General features: G+C 37.2%; 1 protein-coding gene across 3 annotated transcripts in view; it reads right to left on the bottom strand.

Annotated features, from left to right (window-relative positions):
- Positions 1–19,627, bottom strand: part of foxn3 (forkhead box N3) — an 83,624-nt gene that overhangs the window by 43,687 nt on the left and 20,310 nt on the right. For 2 of the 3 annotated variants that reach the window (XM_016476820.1, XM_016476818.1), the window contains 2 exons: positions 11,640–12,196; positions 953–1,089 (listed from right to left, as the gene is read on the bottom strand). In XM_016476820.1, the coding sequence (XP_016332306.1) occupies positions 953–1,089; positions 11,640–12,182 (680 nt within the window). In that variant the 5' untranslated portion in view covers positions 12,183–12,196. Of the gene's footprint in view, positions 1–952; positions 1,090–11,639; positions 12,197–16,202; positions 16,392–19,627 lie in introns of those variants that run through there. The other variant, XM_016476819.1, reaches the window with a different exon arrangement.

Raw genomic sequence — 19,627 nt, 5'->3', positions numbered from 1 at the left:
ATATATATATATATATATATATATATATATATTAATCCAAATAATCCAAAGTATGTACTTGATAGTATACCTGGTTAAACTTGACTGAGGGTGGTTATTCAATAAGACTTGATTTACCAGGTGCAAATGTTTTGAAAAATCTTTCAGATATAATCAGAAACCTTAGAATAAAATAACACCAATTATCATTCCTCTCAAAAAGCCTCTCAATCAGGTATGTGATGATTTTCACTCAGCATTCTGTGGCGCAGTTTGGCAAACAGCACAACTTCACCTCCAGCACACATGCATTTTGGGAGAAAAAAGTATATATTTTTTAAAGAAACAACCTTATTCAGAAATAGTTTGTCGAGCTGTGAGATTTCTGCCTTGATGAGGCAGCAATGTGCTTGCAGCTTGCAGTACTGCTGAAAGGAGAAATGCAGGTCGTTGTGACTAAACCCTATCCAAAAACATCTGAGCGCGGCTCTCTTCTCCGCCTCATTCCTTAATCATCTCGCCATGCTTGAGCAACACCTGAAACCCAGCCGATCTCTCTTACTAGAGCTGTCCGGTTTAATTCAATCTCTTTAAAAGCATCCATCTGCATTTATCCTTTCTAGCCTCTGAGCTGGCCGCCCATTTGTTCCATATCCTTTGTTAAGGATGATATGCCAGTTCGAGTTTTACAGTAAAGCAATTATTTTGTCTTGCACAGTCGAGTGGCTGGGAGCACGCAGACCTGTTAGCTGGATCAAAATGAAATGGAGCAGTGAAGGAGCCGCTCGGAACCCAATGCCGGGTCTCGCTCTGATAGCTCCGCTCAGCTCGATGCCACCCATGGGTTCCGCTGCTAACCGATACCAACTGGGACAAGCGCACAACACGGAGCAAGAGAGACAGAGAGAGAGAGAGAGAGAGAGACATTTGGTGAGGTTTAAGGATCGATGTGTCCAGTGGGCCGCTTGCCTACCTTTGATATGCCTGAGGAGAGGTGGGAGACGTGGTGAACACCTGGGAATAAGGATGATAAGGCGTCTTCTTCAGCGCCTGGATGAGATTCTGTCTGTATTCTGGGTCTATGCACCACAGGGAGCCCTTCCCAATACTCTGTGGAGGAGAAAGAGGAATATATCAGGACAGAAAAAAAAAAGCTGCTAAACGTGTCAAGAGACAACAATAAAGACCAGGGCAGTTAGCAGAACCGGTCAAAGATTTTCATTTGTCACCGTCTTGTGGCAAAAACCGGTGTTTGTGTGCTGCTTCTTTTACCTTTTGGCTCAGATTAATCTGGTATGTGGATTTTAATGTATGGATCGTATCTACAGACACCAGTTATAGCACTGTGCTTCCGTTTGTTATTTTAATTTACTTCATACTGAAACATCAGATCATCAAGTAAAATGAAAGAAATCATGAATATGCAATGACGGATAGCTGAGCATACTAATATACTGTAGCATTTTTTCTCTTTTTCTTTCTCTTGAAAATGGGTCTTAAGCTGTGTTTCAGATCCAACATGATGGACAGAAATGTTGATACCATAATTCAGACATAACATTTTATAATATGAATATGTATTATTTAGTCAATAGTAATTTATATTTATTAAACACCAAAATATTTTATTTTATAAAATATTTAATACATGTATATTATTTAAATGTTATGAATATATTTAATATTTTAATATATTTAAATATATTAAATAAATATGTAATCATATGAATTATTTACTAAATATTAATATTATAATATTTTATGTCAGTATTGCAGCATTGACATTTCTCTCTGTTGGATTCTTGTGCAAAGAGCATGTTTTCTTTGCAGATTATGCAATTCCAGAATGCAAACTGAGTGGGGAAAATGTAATTTAACATGATGGACAGAAATGGCAATAATATAAATCTTACATAAATTATTATTCAGGGTGCAAATGGAAATATGAAGGAGTGTTCACACTTCTGGTCACTTCGTTGCTGCAAATCACTTTAAATAGAAATATATGTTCATTTTGTGAATTTCTGAGTTAAGGTTTGCTCTGGCTGCAAGATAAGACTGAGTTTGTTTCATCCAGTACAAGGGAAAAAATGAGAACCTGACCACCTGCATCCCCTTGACCTCCACATTTTCCAGTTCATTAAAGTGAAATGGGCAGAAAAAAATGCATAAAAACCCAAGAAATGCAAACTACAGCTAGCACAGATGCTACAGACCACTTAGACAAACTCGGCATTTTAAAAAACAGCACGGTGAGCGAACGCTGCCGGTATATAAATTAGCTCTCTTGCCAGATCCTGCTGAAACCGAGGAAACAGCAAAATGTCACTTTGAAAGTGATATCAGGGGAAAATTACTTGAGCTCATTAGTACAGACTACAATCAGTGTCATGTTACTAAGCCCCATTTTTCAGCTCAAGTTATCCCTCTACTGTCAGAGATTTACACAATCAGCAAACCACCGCGACAGAACAAAGTGCAGACTATCACAGTGCTTTTGTAAACTGAAAGTCATTTCCTTTCACTCAGGCACTTCAAAGCATGTGCTGTTGTGTTAGTTCTCAATAAATCAATAGTCATGACCTTCAGAAAACTGAGAGAGTGTCATACTGTGTGCCCTGAGGTAATACACACACACACACACACACTGGCCTGGGTTGTGTGTCACGTATTCAAACTTCGCTAAAATAACAAACTGAACACTGATTTTGCAGTAGGGTTCATTTTCGTTAACTAAACCCATTGAAATCAGTCGTCCCTACTGAGTGCTGTTAATCACCTTGAGTTAATTTAGTGTTTTTGAAGGGGCCAAAATATCTATGAGATTTTTTCAGCTTGAATACTAGATCCCCCCGACAAGGGCTAAGAAACGATAAAACACTCTATTGATTGCAGCAAAGCCCAGAGCGAGCACTCGGCTCTTTACCCACAGTATTTGGCTTCAGTGGAAAGATTTGTACCAGCACAAGTCAAACAATTCAAACCCTTGGAGTGTTTTAGCAAACAAAATAAACAACAGCACATTTATTGGACACAGAATTCATTTACACTCATGTCTCAATGTTTTAGAGCCTGACCGGTAAAATCTGAGATACAAAAGCAACAATAAAAAATGGTTATATAAATATATAGAATAAATTGCTGTAATAATAATAACATCAAATAATTGACATGTAATTAACAAAAATCACTACAAATAGTACTATTACAATGACTACTAATTATAATCTATATTATATTATTACTATTTATAATTAATATTATAATTATATATGACTATTTCAGTAAATAATTTAATAGTAGGTCTATGGAGCACTGTTTCATGCCATGTAATATTTTCCAGAGGGAAAGGTCTTTCCTAGCAAAAAATTCAATTTTCTTCTGAAAGCAGCGAATGCATTTATTCTTAGCACAAACTGACATTCTCCACCTAATTAAGCTGTCAACTTTCCATCAGCGTGTTTTAAAACCATACCTGGACCAACCACAAAGATGAATTGCACCATGAAATTCAATCCTTAAATGGTCTGTCCAGTAGATGCTCTGATGGAAATGAAAAATAGGGGAGTTAAAAGAAATGAACAGGGTGGAAGCAATGAAATGGGAAAGTATAGCAACTGGTTAAAGAAAAAAATTAATAAATACAATTATTTAAATAAAATGAATAATATTCATATTATCATTACTGTAGGGACACAGAAAAATGAAACCAATCAAAAAAAAAAACAATGTTCTACAATTTCCCCCTTCAAATATTATCTATATACAGTAAAAATAACTGTGTCTTGGCATTTTTGTCTCTTGGGAACAGGCAAAAAGGTGAGATTAAACAAAGACAATCAATTCTAATTACCATAGCATCACAAATCGTATGGCACAAGCCCTGCAGGAAAATCTACTATTGTTAAACTAAGTCATATATGACATTCTGACAATTTCAAGGAAGTGAAAAAATACCTACTGATGAGTTAAAGTTGCAGTGATTACATTCTCAGCTTATGTATTTGAGTACTAAGTGTATATGCAGACACAATAAAGCTTTGAACAGGGCCACATCCGTCTTTAAAGGGTATGATATGTGATCCTGAGAGCATCAGATTATTCATATATGCTCCATGGAGAACATCTTTCCAAATGTTCTGTAATCAGGAGAAATCAATAGGTTTCAGAGCACTTTGTCACAGATTTATCTCCATCTCCTGACAGCTGCTGTGTCCGTCTGAAGGCCAGCTCAATGGCACCAGCCAATAGAGTCTCCAATCAGAGAGAGGGGGTGAAAAAGGGAAAGGAGAGCCAGGGAAAAGAGGGGAAAGTACTTGGATTACACTGGTCTCCTAGGCAACAGGCAATGGTGGAGTATATAAAGACTGTTTGATAGTCTTGGCAGAGAGATCTTTCATTCTTTCTAAGAAGCACGGGCCTCTGAAGATGCTATATTCCATTATAAGCAGTAAAGTTAATCCTATCAGTTCCTGAGCAAAATTAAAAACCTGTTATTATGAAGAAACCCCTCCCCTCAACCTGACTGTCCAGAGTCCTCCCTTTCATGCTCACAGCTTTAAATAGGTGAAAAAAGAAACTGTGGGGAAAAAGTTAATCCAAAATTCCAAGTTTTAATTCAAGTTTTGAGATAACTGCCCATTATATTATGTTTCAAAGCAAAAATACCAATTTTTTTCAATTCGCTTCAGCAGCACAGTGTACTGACTTCCTAAACTGACTGTGTTAATGCTCTCTTGGTAAGGTGATCTATAAAAATGCAGACATCGACCGTCCTGAGACATGGATAAATCAAGGTGTCCAAAAGGACATCATTGCTTTGGTCTCCAAATCCCAGCAGTCATCAGCTGCTAATGGCTGCGGCCCCAGAGTCGTCATCTCTTCTGAGGCTCTGCAGCTTAAATCACATGAAGGAGCAGAGAAGCGGTAAGCTCGTTCTGTGATTGGTGGAGACACAATGACCTCCGTTCATATTGGCTGAATTCTGCACACAATGGCATTTTTAAAGCAGGTCTATATTGTAGAGTTCTGCAGTGGAGCATTAAGGGACCGATGACTCTACTCACCTTCAGAGGCCCTCAGTGCGTTAGAAAGGGTATGAAAGGTCATTCATAATGAGGGCGTTTGGGGAGGGGGAAGCTTGGCTGTTGTTGGATCTATTCACTGAGATGATTCCAACACATCACCCCCATCCAACACTCACTCTCTCCTTTCAGTCTTTCTAAGAGTGTGCAACTCATTCTGTAGGCTGAGTAGAGCATGAAGATCCGCCGAGGCAGTGTCTCACGAAGAACATCCGAGCAACACATCACACCTCCAACAACTAACACGAATGGCTGCTCCACTCTACTTTCATCAAAAATTAAAAACAATGTAAACAATGTTATGAAAAGATTATCCCAACTCTGAATTCTGATTAGATGTCACAGTCAAATCCAATCAATTGTAAAATAGCTGATATATACTGTTTCACAATACCTTGGTTTTAACAGTGGCATTCAATCTGAAAATTAATATACCTGTGAGAACACACCCATTCAATTATGCATCAATTATGCATCAAAGCTGATAAATTGCAAGGTAAACATAAACAGCCAACCATACATCTAATGGACTATATTACTTGGTAGAAAAATTAATTTCAATGATAAATAATAATAACATTATTATTATTATTATCATTATTATGTAATAAAAAAGTACAATATATGGACATTAAAATACTCTAGTCTCTAGAAATAATCAGGATACAATTTTCCAATTTTTTAAGTAAAACCATAAACTCAACAATTAAATATTATCAAACTACAAAAAGTTGTTATTATTATTATTATTATTATTATTATTATTATTAATGTTACTAATATATTCCCATTATTTATATTAATCATAATTATTATTAAATAATACATATATATGATTTGACAATCTTTTTTTAAATAAAACCATAAACTAAAAATGACATTTTTTTATAAAGCTACAAAAATATAGTTATAGATTATTAAATTATTCTAAATTAAATTAAAATTATTTTATAAAAATATCTTATTTTTTTCTCCTCTCACTATATATAATTAAAAAAATGTTTTTAAATCAATCTCTATACTTTCAATATTTCTTACTTTCATTTCTCTTCTAGTCTGCACTCCTAACAAATGTCTGCAAACTCTTGTTTTTCCTCTACATCCTTGCAACAGAAAATAAATGGATTTCCAGCATAAGTTTTCTGTAAATGCCCTTTGTGATTTGGATTTTAAGACAGTGTTGCCAAATCTTTCCAGAAAAACAAGTGACCTAACAAAATAAGTCCAAAATAAGTGGCTTGGTTCACCAAAAGAAGCTAAACTGAGCAATGCCATTGAGACAACCACGATCAATAATTTAGTTTAACGCCAAAATCGGTCCCAATACTGAGGCAGGGGAGAAAAGAGCACATAAAAAACTGCTAATGACTTGTGTAATCCTAATTAAAGAGGATTCCTTTGCAGAGCCTCAAGCCATCCAGAGTAAAGCAGATACAAAAGTAAAAGCTGATGACATGATAAACTGAGACAAGTTCTGTTCCCACAGTGCAGTCTGTGCCAGAACAGTACCCAGGACAGAGTGTGTGTGGGTGTGTGTGTATGAAAGCGTGCGTGTGCATTCATACCATCTTATGAGTGTATATGCTGTACATGATCACCAGTGACGAAGGGTGGCCAGATCAAGCCCTGCTGAGATGTAGTTCCACAAAAATCGCACATTCTCGAGCGAACCGTCTCTCTTGGCGTTCACGCACCATGTTTATTCTGACACAGTCACCGCACGCCGAGATCATACGCAAGCAATATGGTGTCCCCCACGGGTGCAGCATACGGCCACAAGGCGTGAGGAGACCAAGCCTTGGAATCAAATCGGTGACTCAACCTTGTGCAGGAAGTCAACAGACTCACACATGCCATCATATTTTAAACGAAGTGAGCTTTTATGTGACTGCGGTTAATATAGCAGTGTAGTTTATTTCGACCTATTGCCTATTAACTATCAAAAGGATCCTATTACAGAAACTGCATAATGTGCCTCTGTAACATTGAAACAATATGCAAATGAGATTAATAAGTGGGTGGAGCCATGAAGGATTAAGCCATTGAGTGTATATGTGAGTGGTGAAAAAGTGCAAAAATCTCTGCCACAATGCCATGTGACTTGCGCAGTTGCCAGGGTGTTCTGGGTGGTTTCTAGATCATTGTGGTTTCTAGGTTCACACCCAAATCTCTACAATGTTGTCGTTTTAAGCAATTTGAGATGTAATTAATGTCCATAGTGCTAACGGTGCAGGACAAGCTATGCACCAAAGTTGAATTCGTTTGTCCAAAAATAACCAAAACCTTAAATATGAGCAACAGACATCGGGGAAAAAAGGCAGTGCACCCCTATAAGCTGTTATTAATTGTGGAGGGAGACAAACAGACAGCCAGACATGAGGACTGAACTGCTGAGGTTCACTTGCGTTTTAGGCACCTGAAGCTCTGCCAAGAGGTTCTTTAAGCACAGACAATTGACAAAAGATGCTGATTTCCATAATCAGAGGGTAAAGATTTCTAACACAGAGATTATCTCATTTAACAACACTTCTCACCCTGACAGACTTGTATTCAACACAGATTCAGACACACTGCTCCGTCGGTGAAAAGACCTAATGATGAAGCACTTATGGGGCTATATCAGTAACTGACTAACAGACAAGTCAAGCAATCTCTAAAATTGCTCAATTGTACAGCTCAAATGACAACATTAGCTGCAATTATCCTTTCATCTGTTCAGCGTTAGTCTTGTTAAAAGTGGTAGTCCAACACGGATCCTAAGTGCCAGCACAATTCTGCTAGGTTGTGTTTTTGATCACAAAATTACATTTCTGTCATTGTTTACGCACACTCGAGTTGTTCTGCTTGATTTCTAATCTGTCATAGAACACAAAAAAGATAACTTTTGAAGAATTAAAATGTAATTAAAATGTAATTTATTTATGTGATGACAAACTGAATTTTCAGTAGTCATTTATTTTTAATAGCAATGTTGGAAACAGTTGTGATGCTTAATATTTTTGTGGAAAATGTCATAAATTTTTTTCTGGATTCTGAATAGAAAGTTCAAAACAACAACATTTATTTAAAACACAAATACTTCCAAAACAGATTTTAGTCGTAATTAATATGTTACGCTTTGGCTAATTTTCTTGCAGTTCTGTAATAAAATAAGGTGATCAGACTCTGAAGTATTGCACACACACATACACATACAGTATGTCTTGCGTGCTCCCCTTTAAGTCATGAAATATACAGTTCAGTTATCATATCACTTAGAGGACTTGAGATATAGTTCACAATACTTTTTTATGATACTTCTGAACTTGAAATCTTCATAGCGATCTGTACAACTCTTCCAAATTTCTCCTTTTTGTTTTCCACAGAAGAACGAAACATTATGGTGAGTAAACGATGAGGAATTTTTCATGTTTTGGAAGAACTAATCCTTTAAACATGCATTCCTTTTGCAGGATGTAAGGTGCTAATAATGGTTTCTTACAACCATTAGAGCAAATATAAAACGGCATAAAAACCACCCAGTGAACGTTTTCATGTAAATTTAAATGACTGGTCAGTGAGTCATGAATCAAGTAATGACAGAGCACAGAATGTTCTTTCGTTTTCTCTATCATCAAAACCTACAATAACCATAAAAAAAGTGTGTTGAAAGATTCATAGTGCTCCCCAAAGTTTTATGAAATGGTCTTATCATCAAGACCAGCCTTATCTTTGCCACCAAAACATTTGCTTAGATGTCAATAAGAAGAAGACATTAAGTTTTACAGTTAAATCTCCATTCTGCTCTCATTAAGTGCAAGATTCAGATTCCAGAAGGTGCTGACATCCTAGAAGTCAGAGCTCAGCTCCGTGTCCGCTATTGATCGGTAGCATCAAGATCCCTGGGGGACGGTCGCGTAACCCTTGGTAACACGGTGTAGTCTCCGAAAGTTGGGTGAGCTGGTGACGTCAAAAGTAGGTTTGCGTGCAAATCTCCCGTGGCTTCCCTCGCAACCAACATCTGTCCACAGGGAACACAACAGCTGGCCAGGGAACATGTCAGCGAGCAGGCCGGCTTTATCTTACATCAACCTGGCTTTCAGAGCAATGGATAAATCATGTCACACGGATCAGCATTATCGCCGTAACCCCTCAAAGATATAGATGGGGATTGGAGAGCGGGGATCAGAGAAAAACAAACAGAGAGTGATATATAGATCTGACACATTGCTCTTTAAATAATTAAACTTGTGAACTCAATCAAATGTCCAGGCAAACACCCAGAACATCACTATTACAGTGCTGAGAGTACAAAAAAATGCTACCCGCTGGAAATGCCAACGTGTGCTCTTCCATCCTGTATTTCTTCATAAACCACTCCACTGTTACCTGTTCAACTGCAACTCTTGTGTAACTTCGTCCTGTTGCTATGGAGATGTCATCAACAGGGGAACAGTCACATTAATCATCAAAGCTCCCTCAATGTATAAACACCAATACATGTGCCTGTATGTGAAACAGTCTTTGTAAGTGACACAAGAGCTTTGGAGATCCACCCATATAACCACTACTCAGGTGCCAAGTTCAGATCCTGTGTTCATAACAGTGCCATGGAAACAAATGACAGGGTGCCATTTCTAGAGCACTCACTCTTCACCAGTCACTGCAGAGTCACCGTGCATTACAGAAACATCAATAAAGAGTTGCACCACTCTAGTGCACTGAATTTCAGTGCAAAACCCTGCGTCTAATTTCACATAAGCGGCAATACCAAGGTCATGAGTTTGATTCCCAGGGAATGCGTTAACTGATCAAATTCACCTTGAATGCAATGCATGTTGCTTAGGATAAAAGCACCTGCCAGATGCATTAAATATGAATACAAACATTTATCAAAAAGCAGTTTTTATTATCAGTATTTTCATTCCCTGAGAACTGAACTTATGACCTTTGTGTTGCTAGTACCTACAGGAAAAAATTTTTTATAGATTAAATATTTTTAATTATTAAATAATTATTGGAATAGTAATATTAAAATATTATTATTAAATTGTTTTAATTATATTCTTTTATTTTTTACAAATTAACTGAGCAAATACACCTTGTTCTTTATGCAAATAAGGGTTATTATAGGATGTGCTGGATTCGTAAACGTTAGTACTACTTGCTTGATACAATTTTAAGATACACTATTACTGGCCAGAGAAGCTGGTGGTAAAGAGATTTATTTAAAAAGGCTTTATTTGTGCACATTTCCTCGTGATTATTGAAGCAGTAATTTTAAGACCCCTGTGTGAAAATTGTACCTTTTGCTGTCTTTAAGCCATTGTCTAGGCACATTTACGTGAACAGGGTGCAACTGCCCCATGCAACACTAATTTTGTTGCCGTATTTGCACAGTTAACCGATTTGCATAATTCCTTTGCGAATCTGGTGCTAAAACAGTGCAGACTGCATGTGCAAATGACGCTAGCAGCAGGAGCAACTCATTCTCAATCTGTAAAAAGCAAAAACAACATTTTCTTGAGGTCTGGATCTCTTAATTTGATTCTCCTCTTGGCCAAAATTAATTATTCCTCTGTAAACCCCTGGGGATTGCGCATCTATCAAATGTTTGTTTATTCAGACTCTTATTTTCCTGGTTTAATTTGCCCCTTACTGTCTCATTATGTAGAGTGATGCATGATTGCATAGCAAATCCACAATGAATCTGAAATTAAAACAGACTTAAAATAGTCATCTCATTCATTAAGTAGGCCAATGAGGCTAGAAAAATTTAATCAAATACCAAATGAACAGGCATACGGCTAATCATGACTTTGTGACCTAACAGAAACTTTTTTTTTTCTTCTAAAAAGGGAAATAAACAAATCTGGAAACTTAAGAGACAACACTAAGTGGTTGAAGCTTTGCCAACATTTACTGTAATATTAGTGTTGTTTGCTAAGACTTGAGAATTTGAACTAACCCCTAAGCCTAAATATTAAACTTTGGCATTTTCCGAGTGATTTGAGTAAATATCTGTCATCTGACAATAAAAGAACAAACATTTTATGCACTCACATCAAATTAAGATAAATAATAAAAAATAAATAAATAAAAAAAAATAATAAATTCATTACATTTATATAGCGCTTTTCTAGGCACTCAACACTGTAAAAAAAAAAAATAATAATAATAATATTTATTATATAAATATATATATATATAAATAATTTTATAATATATTTTTTAACAATTGTAAAAATTGTATGAATCGGTTAATTGCTGATCCGAACAGACTGATTCACTGCAAATGAATTGGAATTCCCAGCAGCACCTGACAAAGGACTTTAGGTAAGTGCATTTATTATTGCCTTGTCTTGCATAGCTATAAGGCTTTTAATGCTATATGCAAAAAAAAATGTGACTACAGAATACAAACTACAAACATTTTGTTTTTAGCCTGTTTCTAATAGCTATTCTTTCAGAATCAGGCTACTGAAAATTTTTAAGCAAATGTTTGGTAATACTAAAAAAAAGTAAAGTCAAATAAAAAGTGGAAAAATTAAGTGAAAACTAGAGTAAATTAAGGTCAGCACTTTTTGGCATCCTTACCTGACTCCTGTCCTTGTCCACTTTCTTAAAACACTTATTGAGGGACAGATTGTGCCTGACCGAGTTCTTCCACCCCGTGGGGGCGTTAGCAAAATAAGGGAAGTGTTCCAGGATCCAGTTGTATATGTCTTTAACTGGCAGTCTCTTGGAGGGGGCATCTTCTATAGCCATGAAGATGAGGCAGCTGAACGAATAAGGGGGTTTGCAGTTCGGGTTCTGCTTGGCGTCGTAAGGGAGGTCCGAGTGGGCCGGGGAGGGTGGGGTGTCATCGTCCAAGTCCTGGACGGGGCTGACGCTCCTCAGCACGGGGTCGCCGAAGCTGTTGAGCAGGTTCTTGCTCTCGTGGAGCCAGTTGAGGTTGGTGAGTTCCTCGTCCTCCATGCTGCCCTTCTCCAATTTGATGGTGGGAAGAGCCAGGTCCATCTCCTCGGCCTCCTGCAGGGCGCGCGTGATGGAGCTCGCCTGATAGAACTGGCTCAGGCCGCTCGCGACGCTGACCCCAGAACTTTCCGGCTTCTTACTGGGAGGCATAACTGGACCCATTTAGACCAAGGCTCCTATGGAAAACACAAAAGAGAACATGATCACAATCACAGAAGGTCAAAGGTGAAAATAAAACATATTAAGAGCGCCATTTGGGACAATGCCAGTGACTACTTCACACATATTTTGAAATATTTCTCAATCCAAATCCACTATTGTAGAAGTTTACAGTCTTGAAGGATGACTAAGATCACTTGATGTTCAGATCACTGCAGGAAGCCCTTTTTTCCATCCAAGAGATAAAACATTCTCTGAGAGCACAAAAGAACGAGACTATGAGAACCATCCTACTCTGTCAACAGCATGAATGCACGGCACGCAAGCCTGCTCTCGGAGATGATGGAACAGCTATCGAGCGTGACTACTTCACACATATTTTGAAATATTTCTCAATCCAAATCCACTATTGTAGAAGTTTACAGTCTTGAAGGATGACTAAGATCACTTGATGTTCAGATCACTGCAGGAAGCCCTTTTTTCCATCCAAGAGATAAAACATTCTCTGAGAGCACAAAAGAACGAGACTATGAGAACCATCCTACTCTGTCAACAGCATGAATGCACGTGCCGTGCAAGCCTGCTCTCGGAGATGATGGAACAGCTATCGAGCAACTGAAGATGCCTTGCTGTAGTGTGAAATATTTCAAGTAAATGGAATATAACACTCAAGGTCATCTACAAATGATCTGCTCTGTCTGTTTTATGTGCTTTCAAATGCTCTTTTTATAGTTGCCATACACAGATAAAAATACAGACGTCAATACATATAATGTCACAAATGTGATATAATGATCAAATAAGACATGTATAATGTTACAAAAGATTTAGATTTCTGTTCTTTTGAACTTTCAATTCAAACAATCCTGAAAAAAATGCATCAAGTTTTCACAAAAACAAGCAGCACAACCATTTTCAACATTGATGATAATAAGAAATATTTCTTAAACAGCAAATCAGCATATTAGAATGATTTCTGAAGGATCATGTGACACTGCAGACTGAAGTAATGGCTGCTGAAAATTCAGCTTTGAATCACTGGAATAAATTATTTTAAAATAATATATATGTTTAAAATATATTATAATAGAAAACATTTTTTAAATTGTAATAATACATATAAATGCAGTACACACACACTCCTCACTACCTATTCTAGTAACATTACAAAAAAAATACATTACTGTGGATTAAAACCCATAAACGTTACCATTAAACCAACAAATGATACTTAATATTTAATTGCTGATCTATACCTTTATCCACTGACCCACAAAATCCCAGGAATGACATTGGCAGATGTACAAATGAAGGAAACAAATTAAATGTCACAAGTTCATTGGAGCACTTGAATTAATGCAGAATGATTAGCAGAATGCTATTGAAAGTGCTGTCGAAAATGTTTTTTGACATTTTGATTCTAAATGATGATAACTTTGGTTTTAAATGAGCTTATACAGATATACATTGGACATTTATCAAAACAGTAAAAGAATAAAAATCTGATTAAATATTTATGCATATTAATCTAAATCTTCCCCATTTTAAGATGTCACCACAGCCAGCTCATTTGTGACTCTCCCCGAGTTTTAAAATAAAATGACAGCCGTAGTATTACTAATCTAAAAATTGCTGACTATCTATTTCAATACAATAACCCATAAAGAAGTGGGTGTGACAGAGGGGAAAGATATTATAGGGGCATGTCAATCACTGAATCAAATACTCCGAACATGACACCAGAAAAACAGACTGCGACCTTCCCCGTGATCTGTCACAAAGATCAATTTGTGTGGCGCTGTCTCTACTGTCTCGCTCTCTCGCTCTACACACCCGGTCCATCTGCAAAAGCAATTACTAGAAAGTCACCATCAAACATTTAAACATGATACTGGCAAAAATAATTCTATGAAAACATATAAAAACCAAACTCTGCTACCCTTCTTCAAAAGGCAGATTGTTTTTTTTAAAACAACGAGACCTCTACTTTACACTGTTTGTCATTCAGAAAAAGACAAATACTTAAAGATTATACTTGAGCGCTGTGGAGAGAGCAGCATCTTGAAGTGGAACGAAATCGCCTCTTGTTCAATCCAGCCATCCACACATTGAAATGCAACGCGGACACTAAAATCATTCATGAAAAATCAATGTACTGCATCTTTCCAATGAGGAGCGCTCATCTCACTCAGCCTCCGATGGGGCGCGCCAGTCCCGTGAGCCGCTGCACAGGAAAATTATATTACAGCTGACAGTAAAGTAATTTAATTGCACTGTTGCCATGACAACACAGGGCTCTGTTTAGGCCTAATTTGCTGGCAACTGCCAATTGTGTCCCGAGAGACCCGAAACATCATTCTTGACCATTATTTTCGACTTCAAAGAAAGTTTTTGCTAAATACTTCTGAGTATCACATGACAAGGAAGTGTGATGATATGAATTCCCTTTTTGCTTCCATCCTGGTTTATTTTAGATCAAATTTGCTTCAAATTAGCTGTCATGTTAACATTTTCATACACAGAATTTTGCAAATTAATTTAGCTCAAAATGTGAGAGCTTTTCTTTGAGGGTGACTTTGAAACTCTTGCACTATGCAGCAACAGCTACGTGACATTTGAACATGAACTGAAACATGGGAAGCAAATTTATAACACTTTGCTCTTAGAATAGCCTCAAAAATTTAAACTTTCACACTGGCCGTTAAGGCCATCTGCACTAAAATGGAACAATGGCTGGGCCCAAAATAAAAGAAAAGCATGTACACTGGTTCCCACATGAGTTATTGTTGTGAATGGCACATTATCCTCGATGTCCAGGTTCAGGTTTGTTTCTGCGGGATCGTGTTTCACTGGCAAATAGCTGCAAATAATGTGCTCCAGTCGTGCGTCCAGATGACAGCAGAAAGCCAGATCACAGAGGGTGGGTTAAAGCTACAGATAATTAGGCACGATCCTCTGATCAGAGCCCAAATACCATCTGCCTGTCTAAATCAACATTTGTTTGGCAGCCTCATCACAAATCAGTGATTAAATGCATGCATACATGCAATTTGTGTTTAATATAGTCATATACAGTACATCTGCATATGCAAGCGACCGGCCGTTGGGGCTTGAATAAATTAACGTCCGCCGTGTCTGCCATGTGTTAAAATGCATAACAATATTCTATAATCAGCTTTGTTCATTTACATCCCAGTATGAGTGACATAACAAAGACAGCACAATGACAAAGAACAGCACTTTGTTCCCTCATCACCCATCTTAACATCTGACTATTAACCACATACACGAGTGCCAAGAGAGATCTTGTATTCAACACGCAGATGCGGACCGTTCTGATATTACAAGCCGGGCGACTGCCAAACTGTCACTGTTTTGCTCGCTTGATTGGGAGAGCTGCGTTAAAACAAGCACAAAACTCATTTAAAGTGGGTGAAGAACAAGTAATGAGTCTATTCATGCTGGTAATAAATCGCTCACTGAGTCACTCAGCCACAAAAACAAGAAAAAGTCAACTTTATGTGCAACTCGACTTCTAATATGCCACATTCTCAACAAATGATTCAAATTAGACTAAACTAGATTTTTACGATGTCAGAAGAAAATGCAACTCGTTCAAAATTCTTGAGTGGTTGCCAGGATGTTGCTAAGGTGTTCTGAGTGTTTTTAGCCCGTTGTTATGGAGTTGCTAAGTGCCTGCATATTGGATTAAGTCAAAAGCTCCCCAATCGTCTTCTGTTTTCATGCCAACCTGATTATGAACTAGACAATGGGGTTTAAATGAGTGCAGTTTCCTAGAAGAGTTTGTTTTGCTGCTTGAGGGTAAAAGTGTTAAAAAACAGAAAAAAAGACTACACTGCAATAAATAACCATATTTAAGGATACTCTGACAAGAACTTCAGCTTTACATCAAAACCATTGCCATCCATCCCACGAGACTCATATTTCCTTACTCCCATCACACTTAATATATCAACCTGACACATAAATGGGCCTTTGAGAAAGTAAAAATAAACTCTGTACCTGCTCTGAGATTTCATTCATAAGCTTGGCGTAGGCTTCTCTCAGCTCTTGTGACAAACATTTTCCTTCCCTTTAGATAGAAACACATTTATATGTAATCTCACATCACGGTACCCATATTTCCGAGGTACTCCGAAGTACGTAATAGCTCTCTTTTGAGGGCATAAACACTCCACAGCCTACGTCAAAGTCCCGGCAAGCCTTGACTCATCTGCCTGGAGTGTTTACCTGTAAGAATTCTCTCAAAGGGTGTGACCTCTGGAAACCCCTCCTCCTCCTGTGGAATCACATGCAATGCCCTACTAACCTGACTGGAGAAGCCCCGCCCCCCGGTGCGTCTGATTGGACGCAGGCCCGTGAGCTCCTATGAGCTGCAGAGACATGTTTCAATGAAAACAGAGACAAGAAATGTCATTTACATGAGAAAAACAAACAGAAGACGACTTAGCTGGAGGACTCCTGGCCTTTTCCTGAAGCAGGTAATCCACATGTTCGACGCTATGAAAACAAATCCAGACTTCTGCTCTCGGCTCGAACAAAAAAAGTCATGTGCTGTCAATACTCGAGGAATGAAGGAGAGGTGAAAGATCACATTCTCTCTGCTGCAGTGGCAGTAAATAGCTGCACTCAGCCTGTTTTTAGAGCAGTTCTCTTATCACTCCACAACAGAGAAGTGGCAGGTAGAGATTTCATACGGCTCAGAGCGAAAACCACGTCCAACTCAAAGCCTCGACTAAGCAGACACAAAACAACCACTCGGCGTTCAAATAGCCCCAATTACACAAGAAATAATCAAAGGCCTTTAATCTTGGCATGAAAAAACATTACAAAAGTTGCAGCGAGTCTTTTCATCCCATCTGAAACTACAGCTTTTAATTACAGCTGGTCTGTGCAGCTCTCTGCTCACAGTATTGTTATGCCCAAAGCAAAGTATTGAGCAAGAGTTTCCACAGCTTAGCGCGGTTATCGTGGGTTAGTACTTGCAGTAATGATTTATAACCACTCTTTTGATTAATCTACCCAAGTGTACTTATTCAAAGCCAAAAAAACAAATTTCATTATGAAATGCTGGTCTGAGCATAACTTTTCTTTCATTCTTGACCAGGAATGTTCCAGGTTTAATACAAGTTCAGGTTTGTTTAACAATATTTGGGTGAATGTTTGACAATCTCGTGCCAGTTAAAAATATTTCAAAAACATGTCTTGAGACACAGACTAGACAACTTTGAAAATATGTAGCTCAAGACACTGTCTTATCTTATCACTGTCTCTCTTATCCGCCCCAGAGCAAGGCTCCATTTTACCTTCTGTGAAAGAGGTGAGAGCAGACAATATCTTAAACTGTATCTGAACACATCTGGTATATTAATGAAGTTCTGGCTGAATAGAATCCCCTTTCCAGTGCTGTGGAAGCTACTTTGAAACTATAGCTTGTCAACCTAAAGTAGTCACAGTACAGTCACGTTACTGACAAAAAGAAATTCTAAATGAGACTAATTAGCCATTTAAAATTTCTAAAATAAAAGTTGTGAAGAATGTATTTACATATTTAAAAACACTATATACAAAAAACAAAATGTGTATTTTTTCTGTGTATGTGTAATGTATTTTTATAGATTATGTATTTTACATTATATATATATATATGTATATGTATATGTATGTATAAGGCATGCATTTTTCTTCATTTTTTACTTAATATTTATAATGTGTATTATAATTTATCATATAAAATATAAAAAATAAATATTTAAAAATATAAGATATTATATTTTATAAGATGCATTATAAAAATATTTAGATTCATATAAATATTACACAATAAATAATATTTACACATGTAATTTAATTAGATTATAATTATTGGCAGGTAAATATAATTTTTTAATGAATAAAAAAATCTCAAAATGATGACAGCATCAAACTTAAATTCAAACTAAATATAAATGAAATATAAAAATTAACTAAACAGTTGAAAACATAGCCATGAAAAGCAACATTTAACCAAATATTATAATTCCTTTATAAATAGAAGACCTAAAATACTATGCAGATTCTTAAATCTGTGAACATTTTTTTTAATCAGTTCATTTACATGAACTCTCCAAATGAACCGATTTACTGGAATGAATCAGATTTTCCAGTGCCACATATGAGAGCGCGTCTGATTACTGACCTAACTTGCTCGGCAGTAAAACCACATGCAAATTACAATGCGACACTGAAAACAGCAATGTAGCTTTGTGGTCATGCTACACTGCTACTACTTGTAAAGAAAAACACTCTTGGAAAGGCTAGTATTTTGAAAACAACTGATCTACTATCATGCTCCTGAAAAATTTAGTTAAGTCAGTAGAATCGTTACATTTAGTCTCGAATGCTCCTTTCCCCCCCTCCTAAGCCATACTGTTTGAATCCTAACAAGGCTATTTACTAGAACAAAAATACGGTCATCAAGTAAGTACCCTTAATTAATTCTGCCATTTCAGTAGTATCTAAATTGTCCTGTTCTAATTTAAGCACATAAAGCTGGATTTAAGATATGATATTCTAAAACTGTTTTCTCTCACAGCGCCCAATAAGCAGATTACCATGAATGTTCTACCTAGTAGCTGAGAGCTCATTAAAGCAAAAACAAAGACTCGATAGTGTCAGAGGCTGCATATATTTTCCCCACAGAGGTCATTAGGGTAGATTATCACTGTTCTGTGGAGATAGAAACTCCAATTCCTGCTCGTTTCAGCTCTGGCTGGGCTGCTGCCCACGAGGAGAGCTTCAGTCAGGCTGCAGCAACAACTGTGTCACCACGGTTACTTCCAGGCACATGGGCGTCCGTTACCCTGGTAACGAGAGGATGGCTGGGACAGAGTGACAAGCTGTGTTAATTCTTTCACCCATGAACCCCAGAGGATCACCACCATTTCTCTTTTCACCAGAATCTGAGACCTCATTAAAACTGTCCGATTTCCACCACATCTCAGTTTATTACTACCACGGCTTCATTCTTTTTTCTTCCAGATTCCCTTATTGGATACATCAGAGGCAAAGAAAGGTACAAATTGAACAAGAGCTTTGAATAAATGCTGTAATGGATCTCCATACAAGTACAAAGCTGTGTTCAGCCGTGGATTTATATCTATAATGTAATCATGCTTAATGGATCTCAATCACATCTACCAACCCCCTCATGAAGCAATGCAGCCTCCACCACTACAATTCTGACAGCAGGGTTAAGAACTCCGGTCAGCCTTGCTATAAACAGCACTGGACTTTTTCTTTGTGCTTGGGTCACGATCCAGTGGTATACTGGATACCCAGGCTATGAGACAGCTAGTTAGAAATTAGTAACAATCAAAAATCCTTTAAATAAAACATTTTTTAAAGAATATATCAAATTTCATTTTAAAGAATACATAAAAAAGTAT

This window comes from Sinocyclocheilus anshuiensis, unplaced genomic scaffold (assembly GCF_001515605.1).
Source record: "Sinocyclocheilus anshuiensis isolate Anshui unplaced genomic scaffold, SAMN03320099.WGS_v1.1 scaffold869, whole genome shotgun sequence".
NCBI lineage: Eukaryota > Metazoa > Chordata > Actinopteri > Cypriniformes > Cyprinidae > Sinocyclocheilus > Sinocyclocheilus anshuiensis.
Note: the sequence above shows the minus strand (reverse complement) of the source record. Positions and strands in the feature narration are given on the sequence as shown.